At 47.9% G+C, this 21,153-nt stretch overlaps 1 protein-coding gene across 2 annotated transcripts in view; it reads left to right on the forward strand.

Annotated features, from left to right (window-relative positions):
• The window catches only part of TRAPPC9 (trafficking protein particle complex subunit 9), a 404,385-nt gene that overhangs the window by 225,565 nt on the left and 157,667 nt on the right, over window positions 1-21,153 (forward strand). For both annotated transcript variants that reach the window (XM_064476810.1, XM_064476811.1), the window contains one exon: window positions 13,433-13,575. In XM_064476810.1, the coding sequence (XP_064332880.1) occupies window positions 13,433-13,575 (143 nt within the window). The remainder of the gene's footprint in view (window positions 1-13,432; window positions 13,576-21,153) is intronic.

Raw genomic sequence — 21,153 nt, forward strand, 5'->3', positions numbered from 1 at the left:
TCGTAAGGCCCCGCTTCTTTGGCTGAACGCTGGACTCACCTGGTGACCTTAAAAACCCACGGATGCCGAACCTTCTGGTAAATTCTGATTCAGTCTCTCGGGAACGTAGCCTGCGCGTTGATTTTTCTAAAGGTTCACAGGTGAGCGCCTGCCCCGATGGAGAAACTGGCGGCAGGCCTGCCCTTCTGCTGCAAACCGCCAGAGAACTGGGGAAAAATGATCTAAATAAAAACTGTCAGACCGTAGAAAGAAAACAGAAAGCCAGCCCAGTGCCGTGTGAGCCCAAAAGAAGAGAAACCAAGGAGGTGAGCCCTGTGGTTGCCCTGGCGCCGTGCGCGGGCTGGAGGAGGTCAGGCGCGGGATGGCAGTTTGGCCAAGCTGGGGAGGGGAGGTCAGAGTTCAGGAAGGCTGCGGTGGCTGGAATTGCAGGCAGAGGGCTGGAGAGGGATCTAGCAAAGAGAGCCCCTAGAATGTGCACCGGGGTCAACGTGAGCTCCCTGCTGGGTCTAAGCCACGTACGTGGAAGCAGAAACCGCTCTGAGCCTGGGTGGGACCCACCAGGAGGCTGCGAGCTGGAAGGTGCCCGTAGCTCACGCCAGACACGCTGGGAGACAATCACCATGAACACCACGAGCTGTTGGATGGAGACCACCCTCAGCTGGAGGTCACTCCTCAGTCGTCAGGCCAGCCTGGCTTCAGAGGACAGGCAGCCCTAGACTCACCTGAGAGAACTGAGAAGCAGGGCAGGGAGGAAGCCGCTGACACACCAGGCCCTGAACCTCCAGGCGCAGCCGGCCACAGCCATCTCTCAAGGACGGCAGCTGAAACCCAGACGGCCGGTGACCTGAGCCCTGTAAACTCCTGAGAAGCAGTGCAAACAGGCACCACCGCTGGAATAGGCTAGGAGGGGTAGAGGTGTGACGGGGCTGGCGCACACGGATTAGGGCGCAGTTACGGGGGACTTAATGAAAACTACAAACAGGATGAGGAAGGAAATGGAGGGAAAAGGACAAATGGGAACTTTGTATCACTGAAAATGCAACTGGAGTTGTTTCTAGAATACGTCAAGAAATAGTACGACTTGGTAACATGACCCAATTAAAAGGGTGCAAAAATTTGACCAAGTAGAAGAAGGTATACAAATGGCCCACACACGTGAAAAGTTGACCAAGATCATCAGTTTTGTGGGGAATTAAAGTCAAAACCTTGGTGTGACACCGCTGCACACCCACTGCGCTGGAGGGCCAGTGAGGAGCGGAGTAACTGAGATGCGTGTGCTGCTGGTGAAGCGTACAGCGGTGCAGCCACCTTGGGAACTGCTGGCAGCTTCTTTGAAAGTTAAACCTGTAGTCTCTGTACAAGGAAGCAGTCTTATTACTTGGAACTTACCCAGGAGAAACGAAAACTTATGTCTACATGAGACTTAGACACGAATGTTCACTGCAACTTGGTTCAGAATAGCTCTAAACTGGAAAGAACCCCCACCACGTCCAACGATAGGTAGACCGCTAGTTACAGGGGAGTTGTGGGACACTCCTGGTGATGACAAGGACCAAACTGCGACCGACTTAGAGCCGTGGGCGGGTCTCAAAAACATGACAGCGCTGGACACAGAAAGTACACACCGTGTGATTCCATTTATGCGAATTCTGCAGTGAGCAAACTCATCCACGATGGTAGAAGGCGGATGTCTGTTTTCCCGGGGGGTGGGAGGCTGTGAACTGACTGCATGGGAGCAGGAGGGACCTTTTTTTGGTGGCGGTGATGGACAAGCTTCATCTCTTCTGCTGTGTCAATCATACAAGCATACGGTTGTCAAAACTCATTGGCTTGACACACATGGTTATTATGCTTTGCTACCATGGATTTGAAAAACGGCGACAGGACAACACAGACCTGTGTGGGAACTTTTAGTGTACAGCAGAGAACGTGAGAACTGCAGCCTCCGAGGCCCTTTGTGATCCGACCTCAGCCTGCCTCTTCCTTGTCTGTTCCTACCTGTTTTCCCATCTGTCAGTCTTCCTGCTCTGGCTGGAAGCCCACGTGGAATTACATGCAACTCACAGGGCATCCTGTGTTTGTTTGCTTTTCCAAATGCTACTCCGTTTCCCTGAAACGTCTTTCTTCCACACCATCTACTTCCACTCCCAGCCTTCATGGAGACTCACTGCCACCCTGAGTGTTCCCACTGGGGCCTCCCTGCCTGGCGGGTCTTTGTCTCCGCAGCGCCTTCTCCCGCTGTTTTGTGAGAATGCGTGGTTTCAGGCCCTGCGTCTCCACCTCTGTATCCCAGGGCCAGAGGTGTCCGGTGAGCGGGAGAGGCTGAGTGAATGAATGAATGGAGGAACGAATGAAGAGGCAGGGATGCTTTCCCAGAGGGAGCCACGTGAATGGGGCTCAGAGGCGGGGCAGCGCTCTGACACAGGGAAAGAGGAGAGGTGGGAGGTGAGGGGATTTCACGGAGTCTTCACCTGTGGGTTTATGTTCTTATTTATATGCTCTTGAATTGACACCGAGCCTGTGACCATTTATAGGGAGGGCATTTGGAAGTAGCTGAGAAGTGACCCCACAGTGCCCTCCCACACACACCCTGGCCACCTTACATATTACAGATTCTGAGAAGTGACTGGGGGAAAGGAAATTAGTTTTCCTTTGACACTGACCGATTTTGATCTCAGCTCATTTAAGGGCTGACCCAGGAATCTTCTACGACCGAGCCGGGGCAGTATCCCAGAATCAGGAGTCGACGAGCCTGCGAGCTGCCGCAGCTGCCAGGAGCCTCCCGTGTGCGACGCGCTTTGAGAAGTAAAAGCTTGCACACGACGCGATGCCGTCTGGTGGCCGTGGCCCTTCTGTCAGGGGTGACGCCACCCTGCCGGGTGGGTTGGGGGGACACTCGCTTGCTGGTCCCGCCCCCATCCCCCCAGCTCGTGGTTCGCTGAGCTCTTCCTAGATCCTCGGCTAGGACTGCCGCACCCACAGACTGGCTCTTAGCCGTGACACTGCCAGGCTAACGTGACATCCCCTCCTTACCGCTGGGGAAAACTGAGGCCGGAAAGGTTGAGCAGCTGCCTTCACGTGGGGGAGGGGGAGCCCCCGTCCCCCGACGGCATCTGCGCAGTCTGAGCATTTGTGTGGTGGGGGCGGGGGGTGGAGCCTGTGTTCACGTGGAGGGGGTGGTGGGGCCCGCACCCCCTGCGACGGCGGCACATGCAGCGTCTGAGTCTTGGAGCAGTGTGATGCCTGCTTCACTCTGCTTTTTCTGACCCAGCCTCCTGCCTGAAATCATAATGCTGTTGTTCCCCAGCAGCATTTTGAGAAACTGTCCGAAAATCTTTTTTTTTAATTGAGAAAATTTTCATTTTTTGGTGAGAGCATTCTCTCAGTGTAGGTGAGGGGAGCTGGAAGGAACTCTGGAACGCCCCGCAGACAGTTCTGGTTGTTTGTGTCTCTCTGTCCCCAGAGGAGATCTGGTGACACGGAGACAGGCCGGCTGTGCTGGGGCGGAGGCCGTTTATCATTCCAGCACGGGGGCTCCGGTCCCTGGACCTGTTGAAGCCTCTCCTCTCACTGTAAGCTGTAAACGTAGTGCACATCTTACAAGGCTTCAGGGTAACTGGGTGAAAGCAGCTGCCCGGGAGGCCGTCTCCTCCCAGCTCTGCTTTGCCCCAGGTCCAGTCCTGAAGTTTTCTGCAGCCCTTAAGCTTTCAGAGTCACCGTGGAGGGAACGAACGCCTCTGTAGTCACCTTCCTGACCACGTTTGAGCTGGTGCCAGTGGCTCCCAGGCAGGGGAAAAAGAGACTTCCAGGATCCCCCTTTTTAAGGTGAGAACCCAGAGGTGAGGGGTTCGTGTTCAGGTCCAGGAGGCACACCCAGCTCCCTGCTGCAGTGGAATAGGTGCTCACTGAGCGCTGCCCTGCCCGAGGCTCCCAGGTCTCTCCCCACTCCCCCAGGGCGTGGCCTCATCTTGGAAGATGCGGCAGGAGCTTGCTTTCTGCAGGCTGTGTGGTGGAGGCCCTAGGTTACTGTTCTGGTCTTCACGAGCAGGAGATGTGGTCCTGCCTGGGAGGAGGAGACGGGGTCTGGGGGAGCCTGTCAGCTAGCCCATACCTGCCATTCTAGTCTCATCTTCCCCACCTGGGACTTCTTATCCACGTGCTCCTTAGGTAGAAGCTGGGTGACCCCATTACCCAGTCTAGGTCTAGTCCCACAATCCCCAGATTCCTTTCACTTCTGGTTAAAGTTCCACTGTTCTTTCGAGAGGGACAGTGCATCTGTGGGAAGCCAGTGCTGCTAGAATATTAACTACGTTCAGATCGTTGTCTTGGTGATCAGTGCTTTTCACTTTTCTTGGTTAAACAGATTAATATTGACTCAGAGCCGCTCTTTGGAGAAAGGACTGAGTCGAGGGGCACAGTGGGTCTGGGCTCCTGGCCGCTGGGCGGTTGTGCAGGCAGCATCCTTGCACTTGCACTGTCGTTGGACCGTTGGTTTCATCTCCCTAAAGGCCGCGAGGCCACCTTCGTCTTTGTCCAGTGGGAGGGGCTCTCCACCTGGGAGCAGAGGCAACCGACACTGGTTAAACCCAAGGCCCTCGTGTTCTAATTCACAGCTCACAGCCGCCTGGCAGGCAGGCAGGCAACCTTCATCATGTCCCGAGGAGCCTGGAGCTGGAGCCAGGCCACCTGCCCAGGGCACCTGGCCCGCAGGTGCAGGACTGTGTCCAGCCACAGGTCCTCCCGGCCTCCTGTCTGCCTCCTTTCTCTTCCTCTGTGTCCACAGTGGGGTGACCAGAGGCAGGGACCCAAGTGAGGCAAGAGATCAAATGCCTTGGTGGTGACTTGGCTCTTGTTTTGGGGGTGAAGTTCTCTGCCCTCATTCTGCATCTTTTTTGTTTTTAATACCAATGATTCTCTGTGATGACTTATTGACTGTTCGCTAATCCTGGCTTACCTCTGGTTTCATGTTTTCAGCTGACACAGAATGTTACTCCTTTGTAATTTATATTATTTAGCTATTCTTAGTCTTTGGAGTGAATACGTCTTAGGTGAGTGTAATTAGAAATGCATATTTAGCACACAAGGGATAATTTCCTCGTATGCAGCTGTGCATTAAAAAAAAAAAAAACCATCTGCGGGACTGTGAGGTTTTATTTATAACAGATTTATTCTCCCAGAGGCTCGAAAGCCATAATCCGCTGAAAGCTCTTAATATCAATGCTGAAGGTACTGCTTTCATTCATTTATTTGTTTATTCAGTGAGCGGTGATTGAACCCTCCATCGGGCAGCGGGCCAGGCTGTGAGCTAGCACTGGGGACACTGCCGTGCCTGGAGGGACTCCCAGGGGAGGACCTGACATTTAAATGGGTTATAATGGCTGTTTTTCCAGCGGTTCCAGGGTGGTCTGTTACGAGGACTCCGGGAGTTGGGCGAACATGGGATTGAATTCTACCACCACTAAGCTTTGGGATTGGTTGGGCAACTTACAAATCCAAGCCAGTTTCTTTATCGGCCCATAAGAGGGTCTGGAGAGGTGATGTCTTGAGAGTCATTGCCTGCACAGAAAGCCCATTGTAGGTCTGTTATGACTTGTGTTTGTCACTGTGGTTCAGCTGCTGGTGCCCAGCACTCCGTCCCGGGCCCTGAGCGTGCTCTGGCCGGAGCTCAGCGGCTGGCCTGCCACGACGCCCAGCAGGCCTCCACTGGTCCACTTCCCATCGCTCCTGCTGGACACTGCCTTCATGCAGCTGGGGTCGAGTGTCACACCCGAAAATGGCCAGCCCGGATGCCTCTCACCTCAGGCGCCTCCCGGGAGAGCGCGGCCCGTGGCCCTGTCCTCGTGCTCTATGCAGCAGGGCCAGCGGCGCAGTGTCCCGCGCGGGGGGGCGCAGTAAACGTGCGCTGGACGGTGAAGGTGCTGGCTCTGCCTGGCCTGCCGGGGGAGGGGGGCATTTGGCTGTCAGCCTGTGTTCCTGTGGGTAACGGCTTGAGAAGTGCCTAGCCAGCATCTTGCTTGCATGACCTGGGAACCTTCTAAAAAGCACCCAAAGTCATCCTTGAAGCATGTTTGTGCTCAGCAACGTAGCTACATAGTTCTCAGGTCTTCCGTTATTTCCTTTTAAGTCAAAGGCTCTAGCATCCTTGATGTGTTAATTCATTCTTCAGTGTTCTATACTGAAAAATTCCAAACGCGAAGTTGGAAGAGCGGTGCAGTGAGCACTCTGTCTTTCTTCTTTCGGATACCATTTGGAAGTAAGTTGCAGACTTGATATTACTTCCCTCTTAAATACAGCTTCACGTAGCTCATGAGAACAGCGACACTTTCCTAAATAACCACAACACCGTGATCACACCCATGCCATCTAATGTCGGTTCGGTGGTGTTATCTAGTGGACAGTCTGTAATTAAATTTCCCCAGCTGTCCAAAATAACGATTTGTTGGTGGTCATTTCTTCCTGATTGATAAGCAGTCTAACCTCAGACTACAGTCCTGCCTCCGAACCTGCACAGCTTGCTGTGCGGTGTCTTCTCCCCGTTTTCATTCACTGACAAGACGCTGGGGTGGCTCTCACTGCCACCTGGGAGCCTCTCAGTGGCGCGCGGCCGCCTTGAGTTGTGGAATTGGGTAATGGGGTGGGCTTTTGTACTTTTCTTTCACATCTTCTTCAATTTGAGGTATTGAACTTAAAGTTTAAAAGATAAACTTTAAAGTGGTAGGGGAAACTGGAGAACGTTATTTTATAACTTTGGAGTGCGGGAAGTGTTTCTAACTATGATTCAGGTGCCATAAAAAAGGTGTAAGAGGCATAAAGGAAAAGATTGGTGCATTAACTGCAGAAATGGTAAACATTTATGCAAGGCAGAAAACATCAGCAAATCCAAAGACACTGTCCAACTGTGAAGAAGTCTTTGCACCTTGTCTCACAGGCAGGGAGGAGTCTCCTTAATAGATAAAGCCTCCTAGACGCCTGGGAGAGGAAAGACTGACCAAGTCAATCAGAAAGCCGTCAAGTGATGTGAATGTGTGCTTCACAACAGAAGCGGTGAAACGGCGGCTTTTTGGATACCAAAAATCAAATTTTTGCCTTGGCCTTTTAACAGCCCCCAGACACATCCCCCTCCATCTGGACCTCGTGTCCTAGCCCTTCTCCGTCACCCAGGGTCTTCTGGGCCTCCGGAATAGGGGCTGTTTTGATGGCTGGTGTTGCTCAAATTCACTCCTAAGTTACTGTGGATGGACGGTTTAATTTGTAGTCACTTGGTATCTTTAAGGCATAATTAACACTGAAGAAAGACTTTGGCCAAAAGTGCTAATCAAGTAATGGTAAGGATGTCATTTGTATGTTTCACTGACCTTAAGTAAATGGTAGGACTGGTCTCCTGGGGTAGGAGCCCCAGCTGGGACCTGTGGTCCTGAACATTTGACTTAATAAGCGAATCACATCACAGGAATAGAGCAGAAGGAAATCTGTGGTGACAGGTCCACTCGGGGTCTTTAAATATTAGCAATCTATTTCTTAGACATTTAAATTAAGTAAGGATACCGTACGGGGTGGTGGTTTTTCTCTGGCAGTAGCCTTAGTTAGATTAGAAATCATGGGACATTAGGTGAGTATTGCAAAATGCACTGTAACAATTCGTGTAAGAACTGGTAAGAGCCTCGGGCAGGATCTTGCACCCGTCTCAGATCTTACAGATGAGCGTGCTGAGAACTAGAGAGGGCACGTGGCCTCTCCAAGGCCGGGTGAAGTTTTAAGTGCAGTAAATCGTAACCTCACTTCCATGGCTCTGCTGCAGACCCTGGGAATCCAGGGCTCCACACTCATCCCCAGACGCCACAGGCCCTCGTCAATGTGGCCCATGCTGTGACTTGGGAGTCTTCTGTTGTCATGGCTGCAGGTGATATTGTGCCTATTAAGGATCGTGATCAGTTTCTGAGATCCACCTTACTGAGTGTATCTGCATTCCGTAAAGTGCAGCCACGTGAACTGATCTGCTTTTTGTCCTGAAGGGAAACCTCCAGCTTCTCAGGGGCCCTCTTTCACGCAGAACAGTGGGGGTTTTTTCCGTGTTGTGTGTATCACAGTTTGTCCCATTTTGTTGCTGAGTAATATTCCATTTTATGAAACATGTAATTTAATATATATATAAAATACATAATTATATAATATATAATTTAATACATAATAATTTTTAACAATATAATTTGTGTATCTTGTCACCTACCTCCTGTTGGACATTAAGGTAATTTTCAGTTTGGGATTAAACTGTATTAAGAGCAGAGTTTCTGGGGACATTTACATATGCTTGCTTGGTATGCATTTATATTTTTATTTTTCTTGGTTGGAGTTTCATTGCTGAGTAATATATTCTGTATTTAAATTTATGAGGGATTACCTGGTTGCATTGCAAAATGACTGTGCATCTCACAGCACCACAGCAACTTCTGTGAGCTCCGGCAGACCCCTTAGAGTTGGGGCGCACGCCTGCGTTGCTTGTGAACAGTTTCACCTCTTCCTTTCCAATGTGTGTGCCTTTAATTTCTTGCCTTATTGAACTGCCCAGGATCTCAAGTACAGTATTGATAGAAGTAATGAGAGCTGCATCCTTCCTCACCTTATTCTGGATTTTAGAGGCAAAACATTGTTTACCATTAAGTCTGGTTTTAACTGCAAACTTTTCATGTGTGCACTTTGTAGACTAAGGATGTTTTTTTAATGCCTAGTTTGCTGAGATTTTTAAAGAAATGATAGATAGGTTTTGAATTTTGCCAGCTGAATTTTCTAACTATTGAGATGTTCATATGGCTTTTTTTTTTCTTGTCTGTTAATGGTCTGTTACGATGGTGAATGACGTAGATTGTTTTCTAATGTTGAACCAACCTTGCATTGTTAAGAACCTTACTTGGTCACAATGTATTACCCATTTTAAATATTACTGAATTTGACTCAGTAACTGTTGTTAAGGATTTCTGCATCTAAATTCAAGAGGGACGTGGGCCTGTCGTTTTCTTTATAAACTCTTTGCTTTTAGCATTTAGGTAACACTGGTCTCTTAAAAAGAATGGGGATGTTTTGCTCTCTTTTCTGAAGCTGTTTGTGTTAACTGATACTGTTGCTGACAGTAAGTCCTGCTAGAACTCAGCTGGGACGCCACCCGAGCTTGGGGTTCCCTCTGGGAGGGTGTGTTCTGAATCCAGTGGCTTCAGTTAACAGGAGCTTCTTCGGGCTTTCTGTTTCCTGTCAGTTCCGTTTGGTAATGTGCGCCCATTTTACCTAAGTTGTCGAATCTATTGGCACTAAATTATTTACGCTATTTCTTTATTATCCTTTTCATGTGTGTACGATCTGTACTGATACACATTTTCATTCCTAACATTGGTAATTATTTTCTCTCTTTTTTTACTGGTACTTTCAAGAAATAGGTTTAGTTTGAGTGATTTTTTTTCCCTTCCGTTATTTATCCAGTTTCGGTTTAATAATGGCCCAATCCTGTCTTCTTTGCTGGGTCCGGCTCCACGCCAGGCACACAGTCCTCTTCCCTCCTGTGCCTCTACACGTCCTAGGACACTTCTCTGGACGTGACACATCACAGTTGTTTTACGTGTTGGTGGCTTGTGTCTCTGACTGGACCTGAGTCCTCGGGTGGCGTCATGTCCTCTGCCGTGCTCCCTTGCACTTAGCAGACCCTGCTTCAGGGTCAGTGAGTGAGTGACTGGGTGGGTGCAGAGCGCTGTCTGAGCAGTTGGCAGAAGTGGAGGAGAGTGGGCCGTGCAGCCACGCAGCTCTGTTTGGATCCTGGATGTGCTGCTACTTCCTGGGTGTGAGGCCCCGGCCAGGCACCTAACTGCTCGCTAATGAAACCTGGGCTTTCCTCGTAGGGCTTGTAAGAATGTTAGAGCCCAGGTGCAAAGATTACTTAGCAGAGCATCTGGCACTTAGTGGGTGCTCAATGAAAGACAGCTATTGGAAGACCTTTCATTTTAGCTCAAATAAGAAGTTGTCGTATGCCTAGAAAAGGAATAATTTTTCTTTAATTCTTTGCCCCTTTCTGATTCTTATAACAGTCTTCTCTCAAAGGCCATCACACACTCTGAGAAGGGACAGTCTTAGGGCAGACTAATGCTCTGCTGCTTCTTACATTTTGGTTAAGAAAAAGCTTGGACGTCCTCTGTCTTTTCCCTTACCAGCCCACTTCGTGGCTTGATTGAAATACTCTGATTTTACAGGGCTGAGATTGCTTTTTAATCAAGGAAGAAGGGTAGTAATACTCGATAGTTTTACAAAATCTTTTCTGTGCTTGATTTTCATAAATTAAATATTTTCCCATAATGATATCTTTTCCTTGCTTCTCTACAGAGTAAAGAAACAGCCAATTCCAGGAAAACAGAGGCACAGACTATTTCTTGTCTTACATAGTACTTGGCACTTACCTGTCTCTGTAGTCTTTGCTCATTTCCCAGGTGACCTCTGCTACATCACTCCCTGGAGACAACTTTTAAGTTCATCTTAAAAAACAAAAAAGCCAGTGTGACATTTTTTGTTGCTTTCATAGATTTTGGCTTTTTGAGGCCATTATTGAGAATCTTATGTTTATTTCCTTGACCACCATGCCTGCAGTTTAAGGAAGTTGCCAGATATATGTTGGGTGATGGGTTGGTTTTATTTGTTTATTTATCAGTTAATTTGTTCAGACATTCTTTGACTCAGTATTTACTGAGCTTTCTGAGATCAGGGACCACCCTGTATTCATCTTGTTCTAAGCACTGACCCTGGCACTCAGAAAGTAGCCAAGAAGCGATTGAAAAGCTGAATGAAAGAAGAGACCCAACAGGGGAGGCAGCTGGGTTGAGAAAGGTGTTACAGAAGGGCTGGTTGGGCTGTGTGTGAGGGGGTTTCACCTCCTGCTGACAACAAAGAGGTTGTCAGACGTGTAAGACGTGTTCACGTGAAACTGGCTCCTTTTGAGATGGCAGTACAGTGCCTTGTGCTATGGGAAAGGAATTTGGGATTTTGGTGAGACCAGTGTATGATCCTTGAGTATTAAAAAACAGACAAACAAACTAGTATTTCATCGAGTTCCTGTTAAAGTAAGGCAGTGTGGATATCTTACAGGAGAAGGTGTGGCTCTGGGGGGCCATGAAGGAGGAGTGACATTTATACAGGCTAAGAAAATTAGTAGTCCCAGGGCTCAAGGAAACCTGTAAGCATACAGACCTTGAGGAGTAGTGGGAGGTAAGTTGGAACAATGAGCTCTTAAAGTGGGAGTGAAGGACTTGAACAGACATTTCTCCAAACAAGATGTACACATGGCCAGCGAGCATAAAGAAGATGCTCAACATCACTAGTCTCTGGGGGAATGCAGATCAAAACCAGAATGAGGTACCACTTCACCCCCATTAGGGTGGCGATTTTTAAAAACAAACAACAGGCACCGCCTCTGGCCCTTTGGAAGCGTGGCCGCCCTTGGCTCCCGCAGGTGAGAGTGCACTTGAGTCCCCCGCGGACATGTGGCTCTGGGGCCCCATCCGGCACTGCCAGCCCGACGGTGCTCTGAGCTCGCCCCACTATTCCTCTTCTGGAAGATGCTTCCACTAGCATCTTTAGCTACCAGCTTGTCGCCAAATGTGTCGGCCACTTACACAGACCTTTTTTATGTGGCTCGGCAGCAGTGATGGGCCTTCTGGCCCTTCTTCCCAAAGCCCCGCCCTCCGTGGATTTCCATGACACCAACCTTTTTTGTCTCCTGTTGCTTGTACTTCTGGTGTCCTGTCTGCCAAACCCCTGCTTATCCAAGGTCGCAGAGGTTTACTCCTCTGTTTTCTCCTTAGAGTTTTATCTGCAAACTTTACATAAAGGACCAGATAGTAAATATTCTAGCTCGGTGGGCTGTGTGTGGTCTCTGTTGCATACTCTTCTTTGGTTTTGTTGCTTTGTTTTATGACCTTTTAAAAATGTAAAAGCTGTTCTCAGCTCTGAGGCACAGAGAGCCAGGCTGCAGGCCCGATCTGGCCCGTGGGCCATAGTGTGCTGACGCCTGTTTCAGGACCTTACTGGGGAAGGTTGAGCCGTTTGAGTGAGGAGCTGAGCTGGGGGTTGAGATTTCTTGTTGCTATGGGTACTGTTGGTGCGGCACAGGCTCCAAATTGTGCTGGGGGGCAGGGGAAGAAAGTGGGGGCCGCTGGGATACCAAGGGCTTTTCCCATCATGGCCCTCCTCCATCCTCAGCCCTTAGCCCTCCCTGCCTGCCAGCACCTGGGCCGGGTCTCTCCCCGCCTCCGTTCCTCCCCCAGGGACGCTGCTACCTGGGCGCCGCCAGGTCTGTGCAGGAGCAGATGGGGCTCTGGCTGTCCCGTGCTGCTGCAGTCCTAGGTGGGAGCCGCGCCCTGGATCTTGGGTGTGGGCTCTCCGCACTCCTGCTCCCGCCCCCGGAGCAGCCAGCCTCAGCCTGGCGTCACGGCGGGCCTTCTGTGTGAATGGGTTTCCCACCTCTGCCCCAGTGGCACTGCTGTGGGGCCCGGCCTCGGGCCTGGCTCCGGCCCTCCCCTCACGAGAACGGATATTTACCCCTGTCTTGGTGCCCTTGGCATTTGCAACCTCTCCCCGAGAAGCTTAAGATTTTGCTTCAGAGGAAAGAAGGTTCTGGATGGCGTTGGGAGGGGGTAGGGGCTGGGGTTGGGGTGTTGGCTTCTTGTTTTTCCTGTGGTGGCAGCTGACCCCCTTCTCTGCGCCCGTGCCGCCAAGGGAGGCCCCTCTGCTCTCCTGCCCCCGCCAGTCCTTTGTGCGTGCCCCCAGGGAGGTGCCTGGCAAATGGCCTGGAGTGGGGGCAGCTGCCCTGGGGTCTGGGCTCCTGGAGGGTCTTCACTATGATTGGAGCCCCTGCTCAGCCTTTGGCAACTCAGTAACACCTGAGCTGATTCCTTCCTGTAAGCTTCTGTGGTGCTGGCCCTGCCCCTGCCAGATGTGTCCCCACCCCGTCCCTCCTAGAAGGGCCTCGCTCCTCCTTGGCCTCCTGGCTACGAAGTTGCCCTGTGACTGTAGCTCTCCATGGGTTCAAGGAAGGGTCAGGAGTTACCGATAGTCTCCTGGGAGCCATGCACTACCTCCTTGATGGAAGTTCCCCCACCTGATCTGTATGTTTAAGTGATGCTAATTGAAATATGTTTCTCTCTCTCAAATGCTATATCTCATCACAGAGTAATTTTGGAGCTCCTTTCCATTTGTGTTTCCAGGCTGAGAATTGTTGGTGTTAGACACAGGGCATCGTCCTAGGAAAGATGGTGCCGGGCGTCAGGTGCCAGGTTAGAGCTGCCTGGTGCTCATAGCTTTGCCAGCGGGGTTACCTTCAGCCTTCTCGGAGTGAAGCCTGCCTCCTAGGGGTAGGGTGACCAACTTAGGGAGTACTAACTTACCATTTTTTGCATCTTTTTAGACCCTGGAAGCTGTCCTGAATTTTAAGTACTCTGGAGGCCCGGGCCTCGCTGAGGGCTACTACAGGAGCCTCTCCCTGGGGCTGCACGTCGAAGTTGAGCCATCTCTGTTCTTCACCCGAGTCAGCACTCTGCCGGCAACCAGGTAAACGCACGTCTGCTCTCTGATTGCCCTGTGCTAGAGTCTGACAGCCCTGCGTCTGGAATTCTGACCCTGGTGTCCATCTTGGTCCCGCCTCCCATTAGATCCAAGCCAGTGTGCCAGGACCTCCCTGGTCTTAGGTTCACATCCGTGTGCAGAAACGCCCCTCCGGTTAGATGTGAGCGAATGGGCTTGGCATCTCTTAACATGCTGTCATAACAGTGTCAGCACTGCAGTGTGCTTGCTCATGGCCATCATTGTCCTGAGCCTGGCCCCTGCCCCTGTCTGGCTCTCCAGTTCACAGGGACTCAGCAGTTAGCCACATGTCTTAGAGACTCCTGGAGAAGGCCGACATCTCTTTCTGTGTCACTTCCGGCATCGCAGGAAGACTCTGTGTGCAGCCAGGCGGTCCAGCATCTCAGCACCCCATTCCTGGAGCTCCCAGCCCCTGGAGCACTGGGTCTTTTCTGCCCAGAGGGCCGTTCTTCCGGGAGCCTTGCTCTCCTGGTTACTTCCCCAGGCCTAGTCTTCTTCAGAGAGAAAGAAATCAGGTCACTTGTCTGCTTCAAACCCCAGAGACCAGAGGTACTTGGAGGTATTCCTCCCTAAGGTGGGAGAATGACAGTTTCTCACCCCAAACTGTGACCCGGGTGAGCTAGGAGCAGTGGGGCCTGAAAGCGCCGGGTGGAGCCCAGCCACCTGGAGGCCCTCTGGGGTCAGACTCCCGCCCAGGCCGCGAGCCGCCTTTGGGAGGCAGGGGCTGGTCACCCTGTCCCTTCCGTATTCTCTTGTCCCGGGGCGCCTTGCGTCTCCGGGTGGGGTGGAGTGGGCTGGCATTATTTATTTTCAGCAGAGTTAAGGCTGTATTGACCTCAATAGCCTTGACCGTGGGGGAGAGGATGTCACATGCAGCCCCCTCCCTCTCCCTCCAGCAGTCGGCTCTGTGTTCCCCGGAGTGTGACGGGGATGTCGTAGTCCGTGTTGACGTGGGGCTGAAGCTCTCCTTGCGGTGACACAGCCCTAGACATTAAGAGGAGCTTTAGTTCACAGGGAAGACCGTTTTTCTCCCCAGCCATTAGAGAATGGCCTCAGCAAGAACTGACGGCTTCGCTTGAGCTTTTCAGCGTCACATTTCACCATCGATCACTTTTTCAGTCCGCAGAGTAATGGTCTTTCTTGCCAAGGCTCGCCTCTGTTTTGAATTTGTATGAAGCATCGAAGCACTTGCCAGCGGGAGGCGTTGGCCAGGGCCGCTGCCAGATGCTGTCAGCGTTTTTCTGGCCCTTTCTGTGCGTTAGGTCCACTCTGCCATCAACCCGGCGTGTGTTGCTTCCTCATCCCCTCGTTGCCTGCTGCCGCTGCTCACGTGAGTAGGTCTTGGAAGCTGCACGGGTTGTCAGCAAGCTGGTTATCCTCCTGTTAGCGTCTGGCTTCCGTGTCGTGGCCCCCACAGCTCTTAATGACAGGTTAAGATGAGACAGATGTTGCCTTGTGGTTTGGTGCAAATAGGCACTCGGAAGAGTTGGTGGTAACTGAAGGGCTTTTGGCTCCTAATTTCCTAGCCTGTTGACCTCACTCTCTTTCTTTCGACCTACGTGTTTCTTTCCCCTGCTCTTGGAATGGAGATTTGATTTCCTCGAATCCTCCCTTTCCACTCCTGCTAAGTCTAACTGCTCCCCAAATCCTGTCGGTTGAGCCTCCGAAATGTCTCTGAAAGCCCCTGCATCCCAGTGCACATCTTTGTCACCTTTCCTTGGGACTTCAGGAATACTTGCCTACTCAGCCCCTTGCCTCTGTTCTGGCTCCTGCATCTTCCTGTAAATACAGATGTTCCCACGTCACCATCTAGCTCAAAGTCTCCCAGTACTTACGAGATAAGGTTGAAAGTCCCTTCGTGATATCCAAGGCACTTAAAAATTTGACTTAGATGTTTCTCTTCAGCTGTTTGCCCCTAGTCTCTCCACGGTGCATGTGAAAGACACTTCCTTCTCACCGTCCCTGGGACGTGTCGGGGCAGCTCACTCCAGGGTGCACTTGCATCCATCCTTTTCTTAAACTGCTTTTTTTCTTAAACTCTCATTCCTTCAACGAACCTTTTGGAAAATGTCTGTTTGCCATTGATCTGTGTTACCTTTTTGTAAAATTTTCCTGACCATGACTAGCCCTAGTGGGGGTCCTTCTGTGGGTTCCCCTGTGCATTCTTCGTACGTCTAATAAAGCACTTACCAGACTGTGAACCTTTAAATCAATACCTCCAATGTTTCAGGTGCTGTATGAAGCCCTCATGGGGTCAGAGATGGATAGAGCATGGTCTTTGTGTTTTATCAGCCTGATAAAAACTCATCAGGCAGAAATAATACCAAATGGAAACCTGGACCTACATTAAGGAATGATGAATCCCAGAAATAATAAGTGAATAGATATGGGATTTTTTCTCATTTTTTGATTTCTTTAAAAGACTCCTGACTCTAAGGAAGAAATGATAGCACTTAATTTGGTAATGTGTGTCATGTGTAGAAGGAGAGTAAGTAACCAAAAATGTAGCACAAAGAAATGGAAAAGGAGGGGGAAATGGGGGCTTTTTATATGCAGTGTTACATTATTTGAAGTTAGAATGTGCTCATTTAAAGTTGCATATTGTGAACACTCGAGCAACCACTTAAGGTATGGATAATATGTCAGAAGAGATAAAACAGAATACTAAAAAATACTTAATCCCCCAAAGGGGGAAAGAGGTGGCAAAAAAGAAAGAGGAAAGAACCAGAAACATCTAGTCAAATAGGGAACAAACAGCAATGTGGGAAACTGAAACACACTGTACCAAGAATTACATTAAATGTAGATGGACCAAAAACTATATTTAAAAGTGGAAATTGTCATACTGTTTAAAAATACAAGAGCCAACTATATGTTTTCTGTAACATTAAACTCACATGAAATATGCACAGTTTTAAAAGCAAAAAGATGGGAAAAAGATACGTCATGCAAACACTAATCACAGAAAAGTTGGCATGGATGTATGTATTAATGTGAAATAAGTAGACTTTGAGGAGAAAAAGAGAGAGAGAGGATAATTTGTAAAGATAGGAGAGTCAAGTCATCAGGAGAACCTAACAATTCTAAATGCAAACGCACTCAAAAACATAACTTCAAAACGAAACCAACATCTGAAGGGAGGGATGGAAAACACACAATTATAGTTGGATATTTCAACACTTGTCTCTCAGTTTTTAATGGAACAGGGAGATAGAAATTTAGTAAAAATACAGAAAACTTGCACAGTTCTAGTAAACAACTCCAACTAACTGATATTTATAGAACAGTCAGTGCTTACATTAGAAGTTGAATATCTTAAAATCAGTGGTGTAAGTGTCTTAGATAAAGAAGAGCAAAGTGCACCCAAGATAAACAGAAGTAAGATAGTAACGGTAATAGTAGAGTGGCTATAAATGAAATGGAAAATGAAAAAATAATATGTAAAGTAAATGGAACCAAAAATCAATTCTTTGAAAAGATTAATGAGATTATTAGACTGTAGACAGATGATCAAAATTTTTAAAAAGAGAGTGAAAACACAAGTTACCAATAACGAACATAAAAGAAAGGGCATCACTACAGATTCTGCAGACATTAAAAGAATAATAAAAGTGTACCATGAGAAATCATGTTCCAGTAAATCTGACAACTTAGATGGAAAAAAAGTTTGGAAGACACAAATTACTAAAGTTGGCACAAGGAAAAAACAGAACCCCTGAGATAGTCATATTAGAGAGTTTAATTTTTAGTTTTAATTAAAATTTTGATTGTTAATTAGAATTTTCCCATGAAACAAACTTTAGGCTCAGATGTCTTGACTGAATACATGAAGCTTTTAAGAAAGAAGTAATAGCACTTTTTTGGGGGAGATAATTAGGTTTACTTATTTATCTATTTGTCTGTTTATTTATTTAATGGAGGTACTGGGGAATGAACCCAGGACCTCATGCATGCTAAGCATGTGCTCTACCCCTGAGCTATACCCTCCCCCACCCCCGAAATAAGCACTTTTACAAAAACTCTTCCAGAAAATAGACAAGGAGGGAATACTTCCAACTCCCATTTTATGACACTAGCTTCATCCTGGTGCCAAACCCAGAGACATTATGAGAAAATAAAACTTTAGACCACTATCCTCGTAAATGCGTAATTGTTAAGCCTCAAAACAAAACACTTACAAATCAACTTCAGTGATGTGTCAGATGGGTAATGCAGCATGACCAATTCAGGTTTAATCCAACAACACAAGGTGGTTTTACTTACCATTGAAAAATTAGTCAATATAATTTACCGTATTAGCAAAGTAAAGGAGAAAAATCATTAGATCATGTCAGTTGATGAAAAATCGTTTGACAAAATGCAACACTCACTTATGATCCAACTCTCAGTAAACTGGGACTAGGAGGGAATGGCTGCAAACTGGTGGAACGCGTCTGCAGACCTGCCGTTCCGTGTAATGCCGCACTTGGTGGTGAGAGGCTGAATGCTTTCCTCTAAGAGCACACGCAAGGCAAGTGTTTGTGCGCTTACCACTGTGTGTGTTACTTTTCTGCCAGTCCTAATCAGAGCAATATGATGAGGAAAGTAAAGCTATGAAAACTGGAAACGAAGCAGTGCGGTTGTATTATCTGTGTGACTTTGTGTGATCACATGACCATGTACATAAATATTCTAAGGTACCTACCACTCCAGAGAAATCATTAGAACTAGTAAGTCAATACGCTAGTGACTAATAATTTGTAAATGAAATTTTGAGAATGTATGTATTGTAATAAAAAATATAATGCACTTGGGATAAATTTTTAGCAGTCTGTTGCCTTAACCACTGGGCTGCCTTGTCTCACTGGAAACCATTTTAAAAAATATGATTTCTACCTTGAAAATGACATAGCACAGCTAAGGAAAATTAAAGAAGACTTAAATAATTAGGAGGAATACCATGTTTATTGATTGGAAGAGTTGGTTTTGCTAAGATACCAGTTTCCCCAAATTTGATTATATATTCAGTGCAGTCCCAGTCATAATCCCAGCAGGATTGTTTTTGGAGGGGAATGGAAATTGACAAGCTGTTTTAAAAGTTATTTCAAAATGAAACAGACTATTGCCAAAGGAATAGGCTAATGACTTGAGAAAAGAACAAAGTTAGAAGACTTCAGCTATATGATTTTAAGACTTATTGTAAAATTACAGTAATCAAGAGGGTATGCTATTGTTGTAAAGATGGAGCAGTGCCATAATAGATAGTCTGGAAATAGCCTCTGTCCTTTATGATCAATTGATCATATGTAATCAACAAGGTATGAAAACAATTTCTGTGGAATGAAAATCTTTTCAACAAATGGTGTTGGAAGAATTGGATATGTACGTGGTGGAGAAAAGAACTATCACCTGTGCATCACATCATGCACAAAGATCCATTTGAGAAGGGTTCTAGGCGTAAATGGAGAAGCTAACTAAACCTCCTCAAATAAAAGTAGCCGAGTGTCTCCGTCACTTTGGGGCGAAGCTTTCTCAGATGGGATCAGAAACTGCTAATCATAAAATAAAAAGTTGGTGATTATCAAAATTAAAAGCTTCAGCTCATCAGAAAGCAAGCTACATACTGAGGGAAAATGTTTACAATGCACTTATGCAACACAGGTCTGTATCTAGTATAGAACAAAGTCCAGAAAGTAAATGATGAAGAGACAAAAATGGGCGGAGCACTTGAACAGATATTTCACAAAGGTATACTAATGGCTTGCAATCACCTGAATGCGCTCAACTTTATTGACCGTTACGGAAGTGAAAATCGAAGCCTCAATTAGGTACCACTATAAACCCTCTGGAGTGGTTAAAATTAAAGAAGATCGCCAACATCAAATGCTGGTAAGGCTGTGAAACCACCAGGACACTCGTAAGTTGCCTCTGGGAACGCAAAACAGGACAGCCATTTTAGACATCGGCCAGCCAGCCTGCCGCGAGTTGTAACATCTACCTCCCCAGTGTCCAGCAGGTATTTACATAAGAGAAATAAACATTCACATCCATGAAAAGACTCCTGCAGGAATTTTCGTAACAGCTTTATTTATAATAACTCCAAACTGGAAACAACTCCAAATGCCCACCAGCAGATGAATGAGTAAACAATTTGTGGCTTATCCACACAGGGGAGAGTTGCTCAGAAGTAAAATGGACCATTGATACGTGCAACGCAGGGAATAAGCTCAAAGTCACGATAAGTCAGAGGAATCTCGTCGCAAAGGAAGACATACTGCTTGACTCCATTTATACCAATTTCTAGAACAGGAAAAATGTGTATTTCGTTGTGTATAAATTATACCTCAACTTTAAAGTTTTGCTCGCATGTGAAAATAAATACGCAATTGAAGAGAGACCAGTTTTTACTGGAGAAGTCTAGGAAGGCTTCACAGAAGGGGAAACATTGTCCTAATTCTTGAAGAAAGAGTAGGATTTCACCATTTCTTCTCCGGGAGGAATTGGGAAAGTGTTGCTAACTGTGTTTCTCTTTCCCTTGCTGGATTCTGACCTCTGTGCAGTCAGGAGCCAGGCACACTGGCACCCGGATACCCTGACTTCAAGGCCTCTGCAGCACAGACAGGGAGATGACCGCATGCACGTTGTTGGAGTCTTTATGAAGATTCAAGCTGAATTTGGTGCAAAAAGAAGCCGCGTAGACATCACAAGATAACCTTATTGCTGGCATCAACAGAATCATCTGCTCTGTTCTGAAACCAAGATACAAAGGGATATCGCTCCAGGGGTAGTTTGTGTATCGGCTCCTTTATTAATATTGATAAGCTATGCAGGTTTTCTCATTGGTGGTTTTTTCACTAGTAGAGGTCTAGAAGAGGAAGGGGGAGGGAAACCCTGTTTGTTCTGGACCCACTCTATTCTAAGGCTTGCCCTAGGTCCTCTGTGTTCAGCATCCCATTTAAACTCCAGAGAACCCGTTGAAGTCAGCATTGCTGTATGGAGTTGCACATTAATGGGAGGCAGAGATGCGATTTGAATTATGGCCTTGTTGGCACCGAAACCCGTGCTTTCTGCCACACGTGCTCTGAACTGGGATTCTGGAGACCTGGGTTCCTTTTGCCCCCATGGCGTCTTTGGAAGCTTCTCTTTGTTTCTCCCAGCTTCAGCCTTCCTGTCCCTCGTGGGAGTGATCACCGGCTCTGCTCACCTCCTGGGTGTGTAAGAGAATCAAATTAAACAATAGAGGGATCCGTGTTTTCTCGAAGCCAAAACACAATAAAGGAGGGAGGTGCACATTATAGGTGGGAGGTGGAATTCTTATTGGGTTTTTTTTTTAAAGCATTCTCCCTCAGGGGTGTGTACATAGGTTTCAGCTGACTTTTATTTAGGAGATCAATTACCTTTGAGATCCACTTTTTGCACCAAGCTGCCTAGTAATGTCGTTAGGGACAAGATTGAAATGGATTGGGCCATGCCGCCCCGTCTGAGGGCCGAGCCTCCCTCTCCTCCGGAGCCATTTCTTTCTCGGCTGTTAGGATAAATGGTCCAGTCTCAAACATTGCTACTCTG

This window comes from Camelus dromedarius, chromosome 20 (genome assembly GCF_036321535.1).
Source record: "Camelus dromedarius isolate mCamDro1 chromosome 20, mCamDro1.pat, whole genome shotgun sequence".
NCBI lineage: Eukaryota > Metazoa > Chordata > Mammalia > Artiodactyla > Camelidae > Camelus > Camelus dromedarius.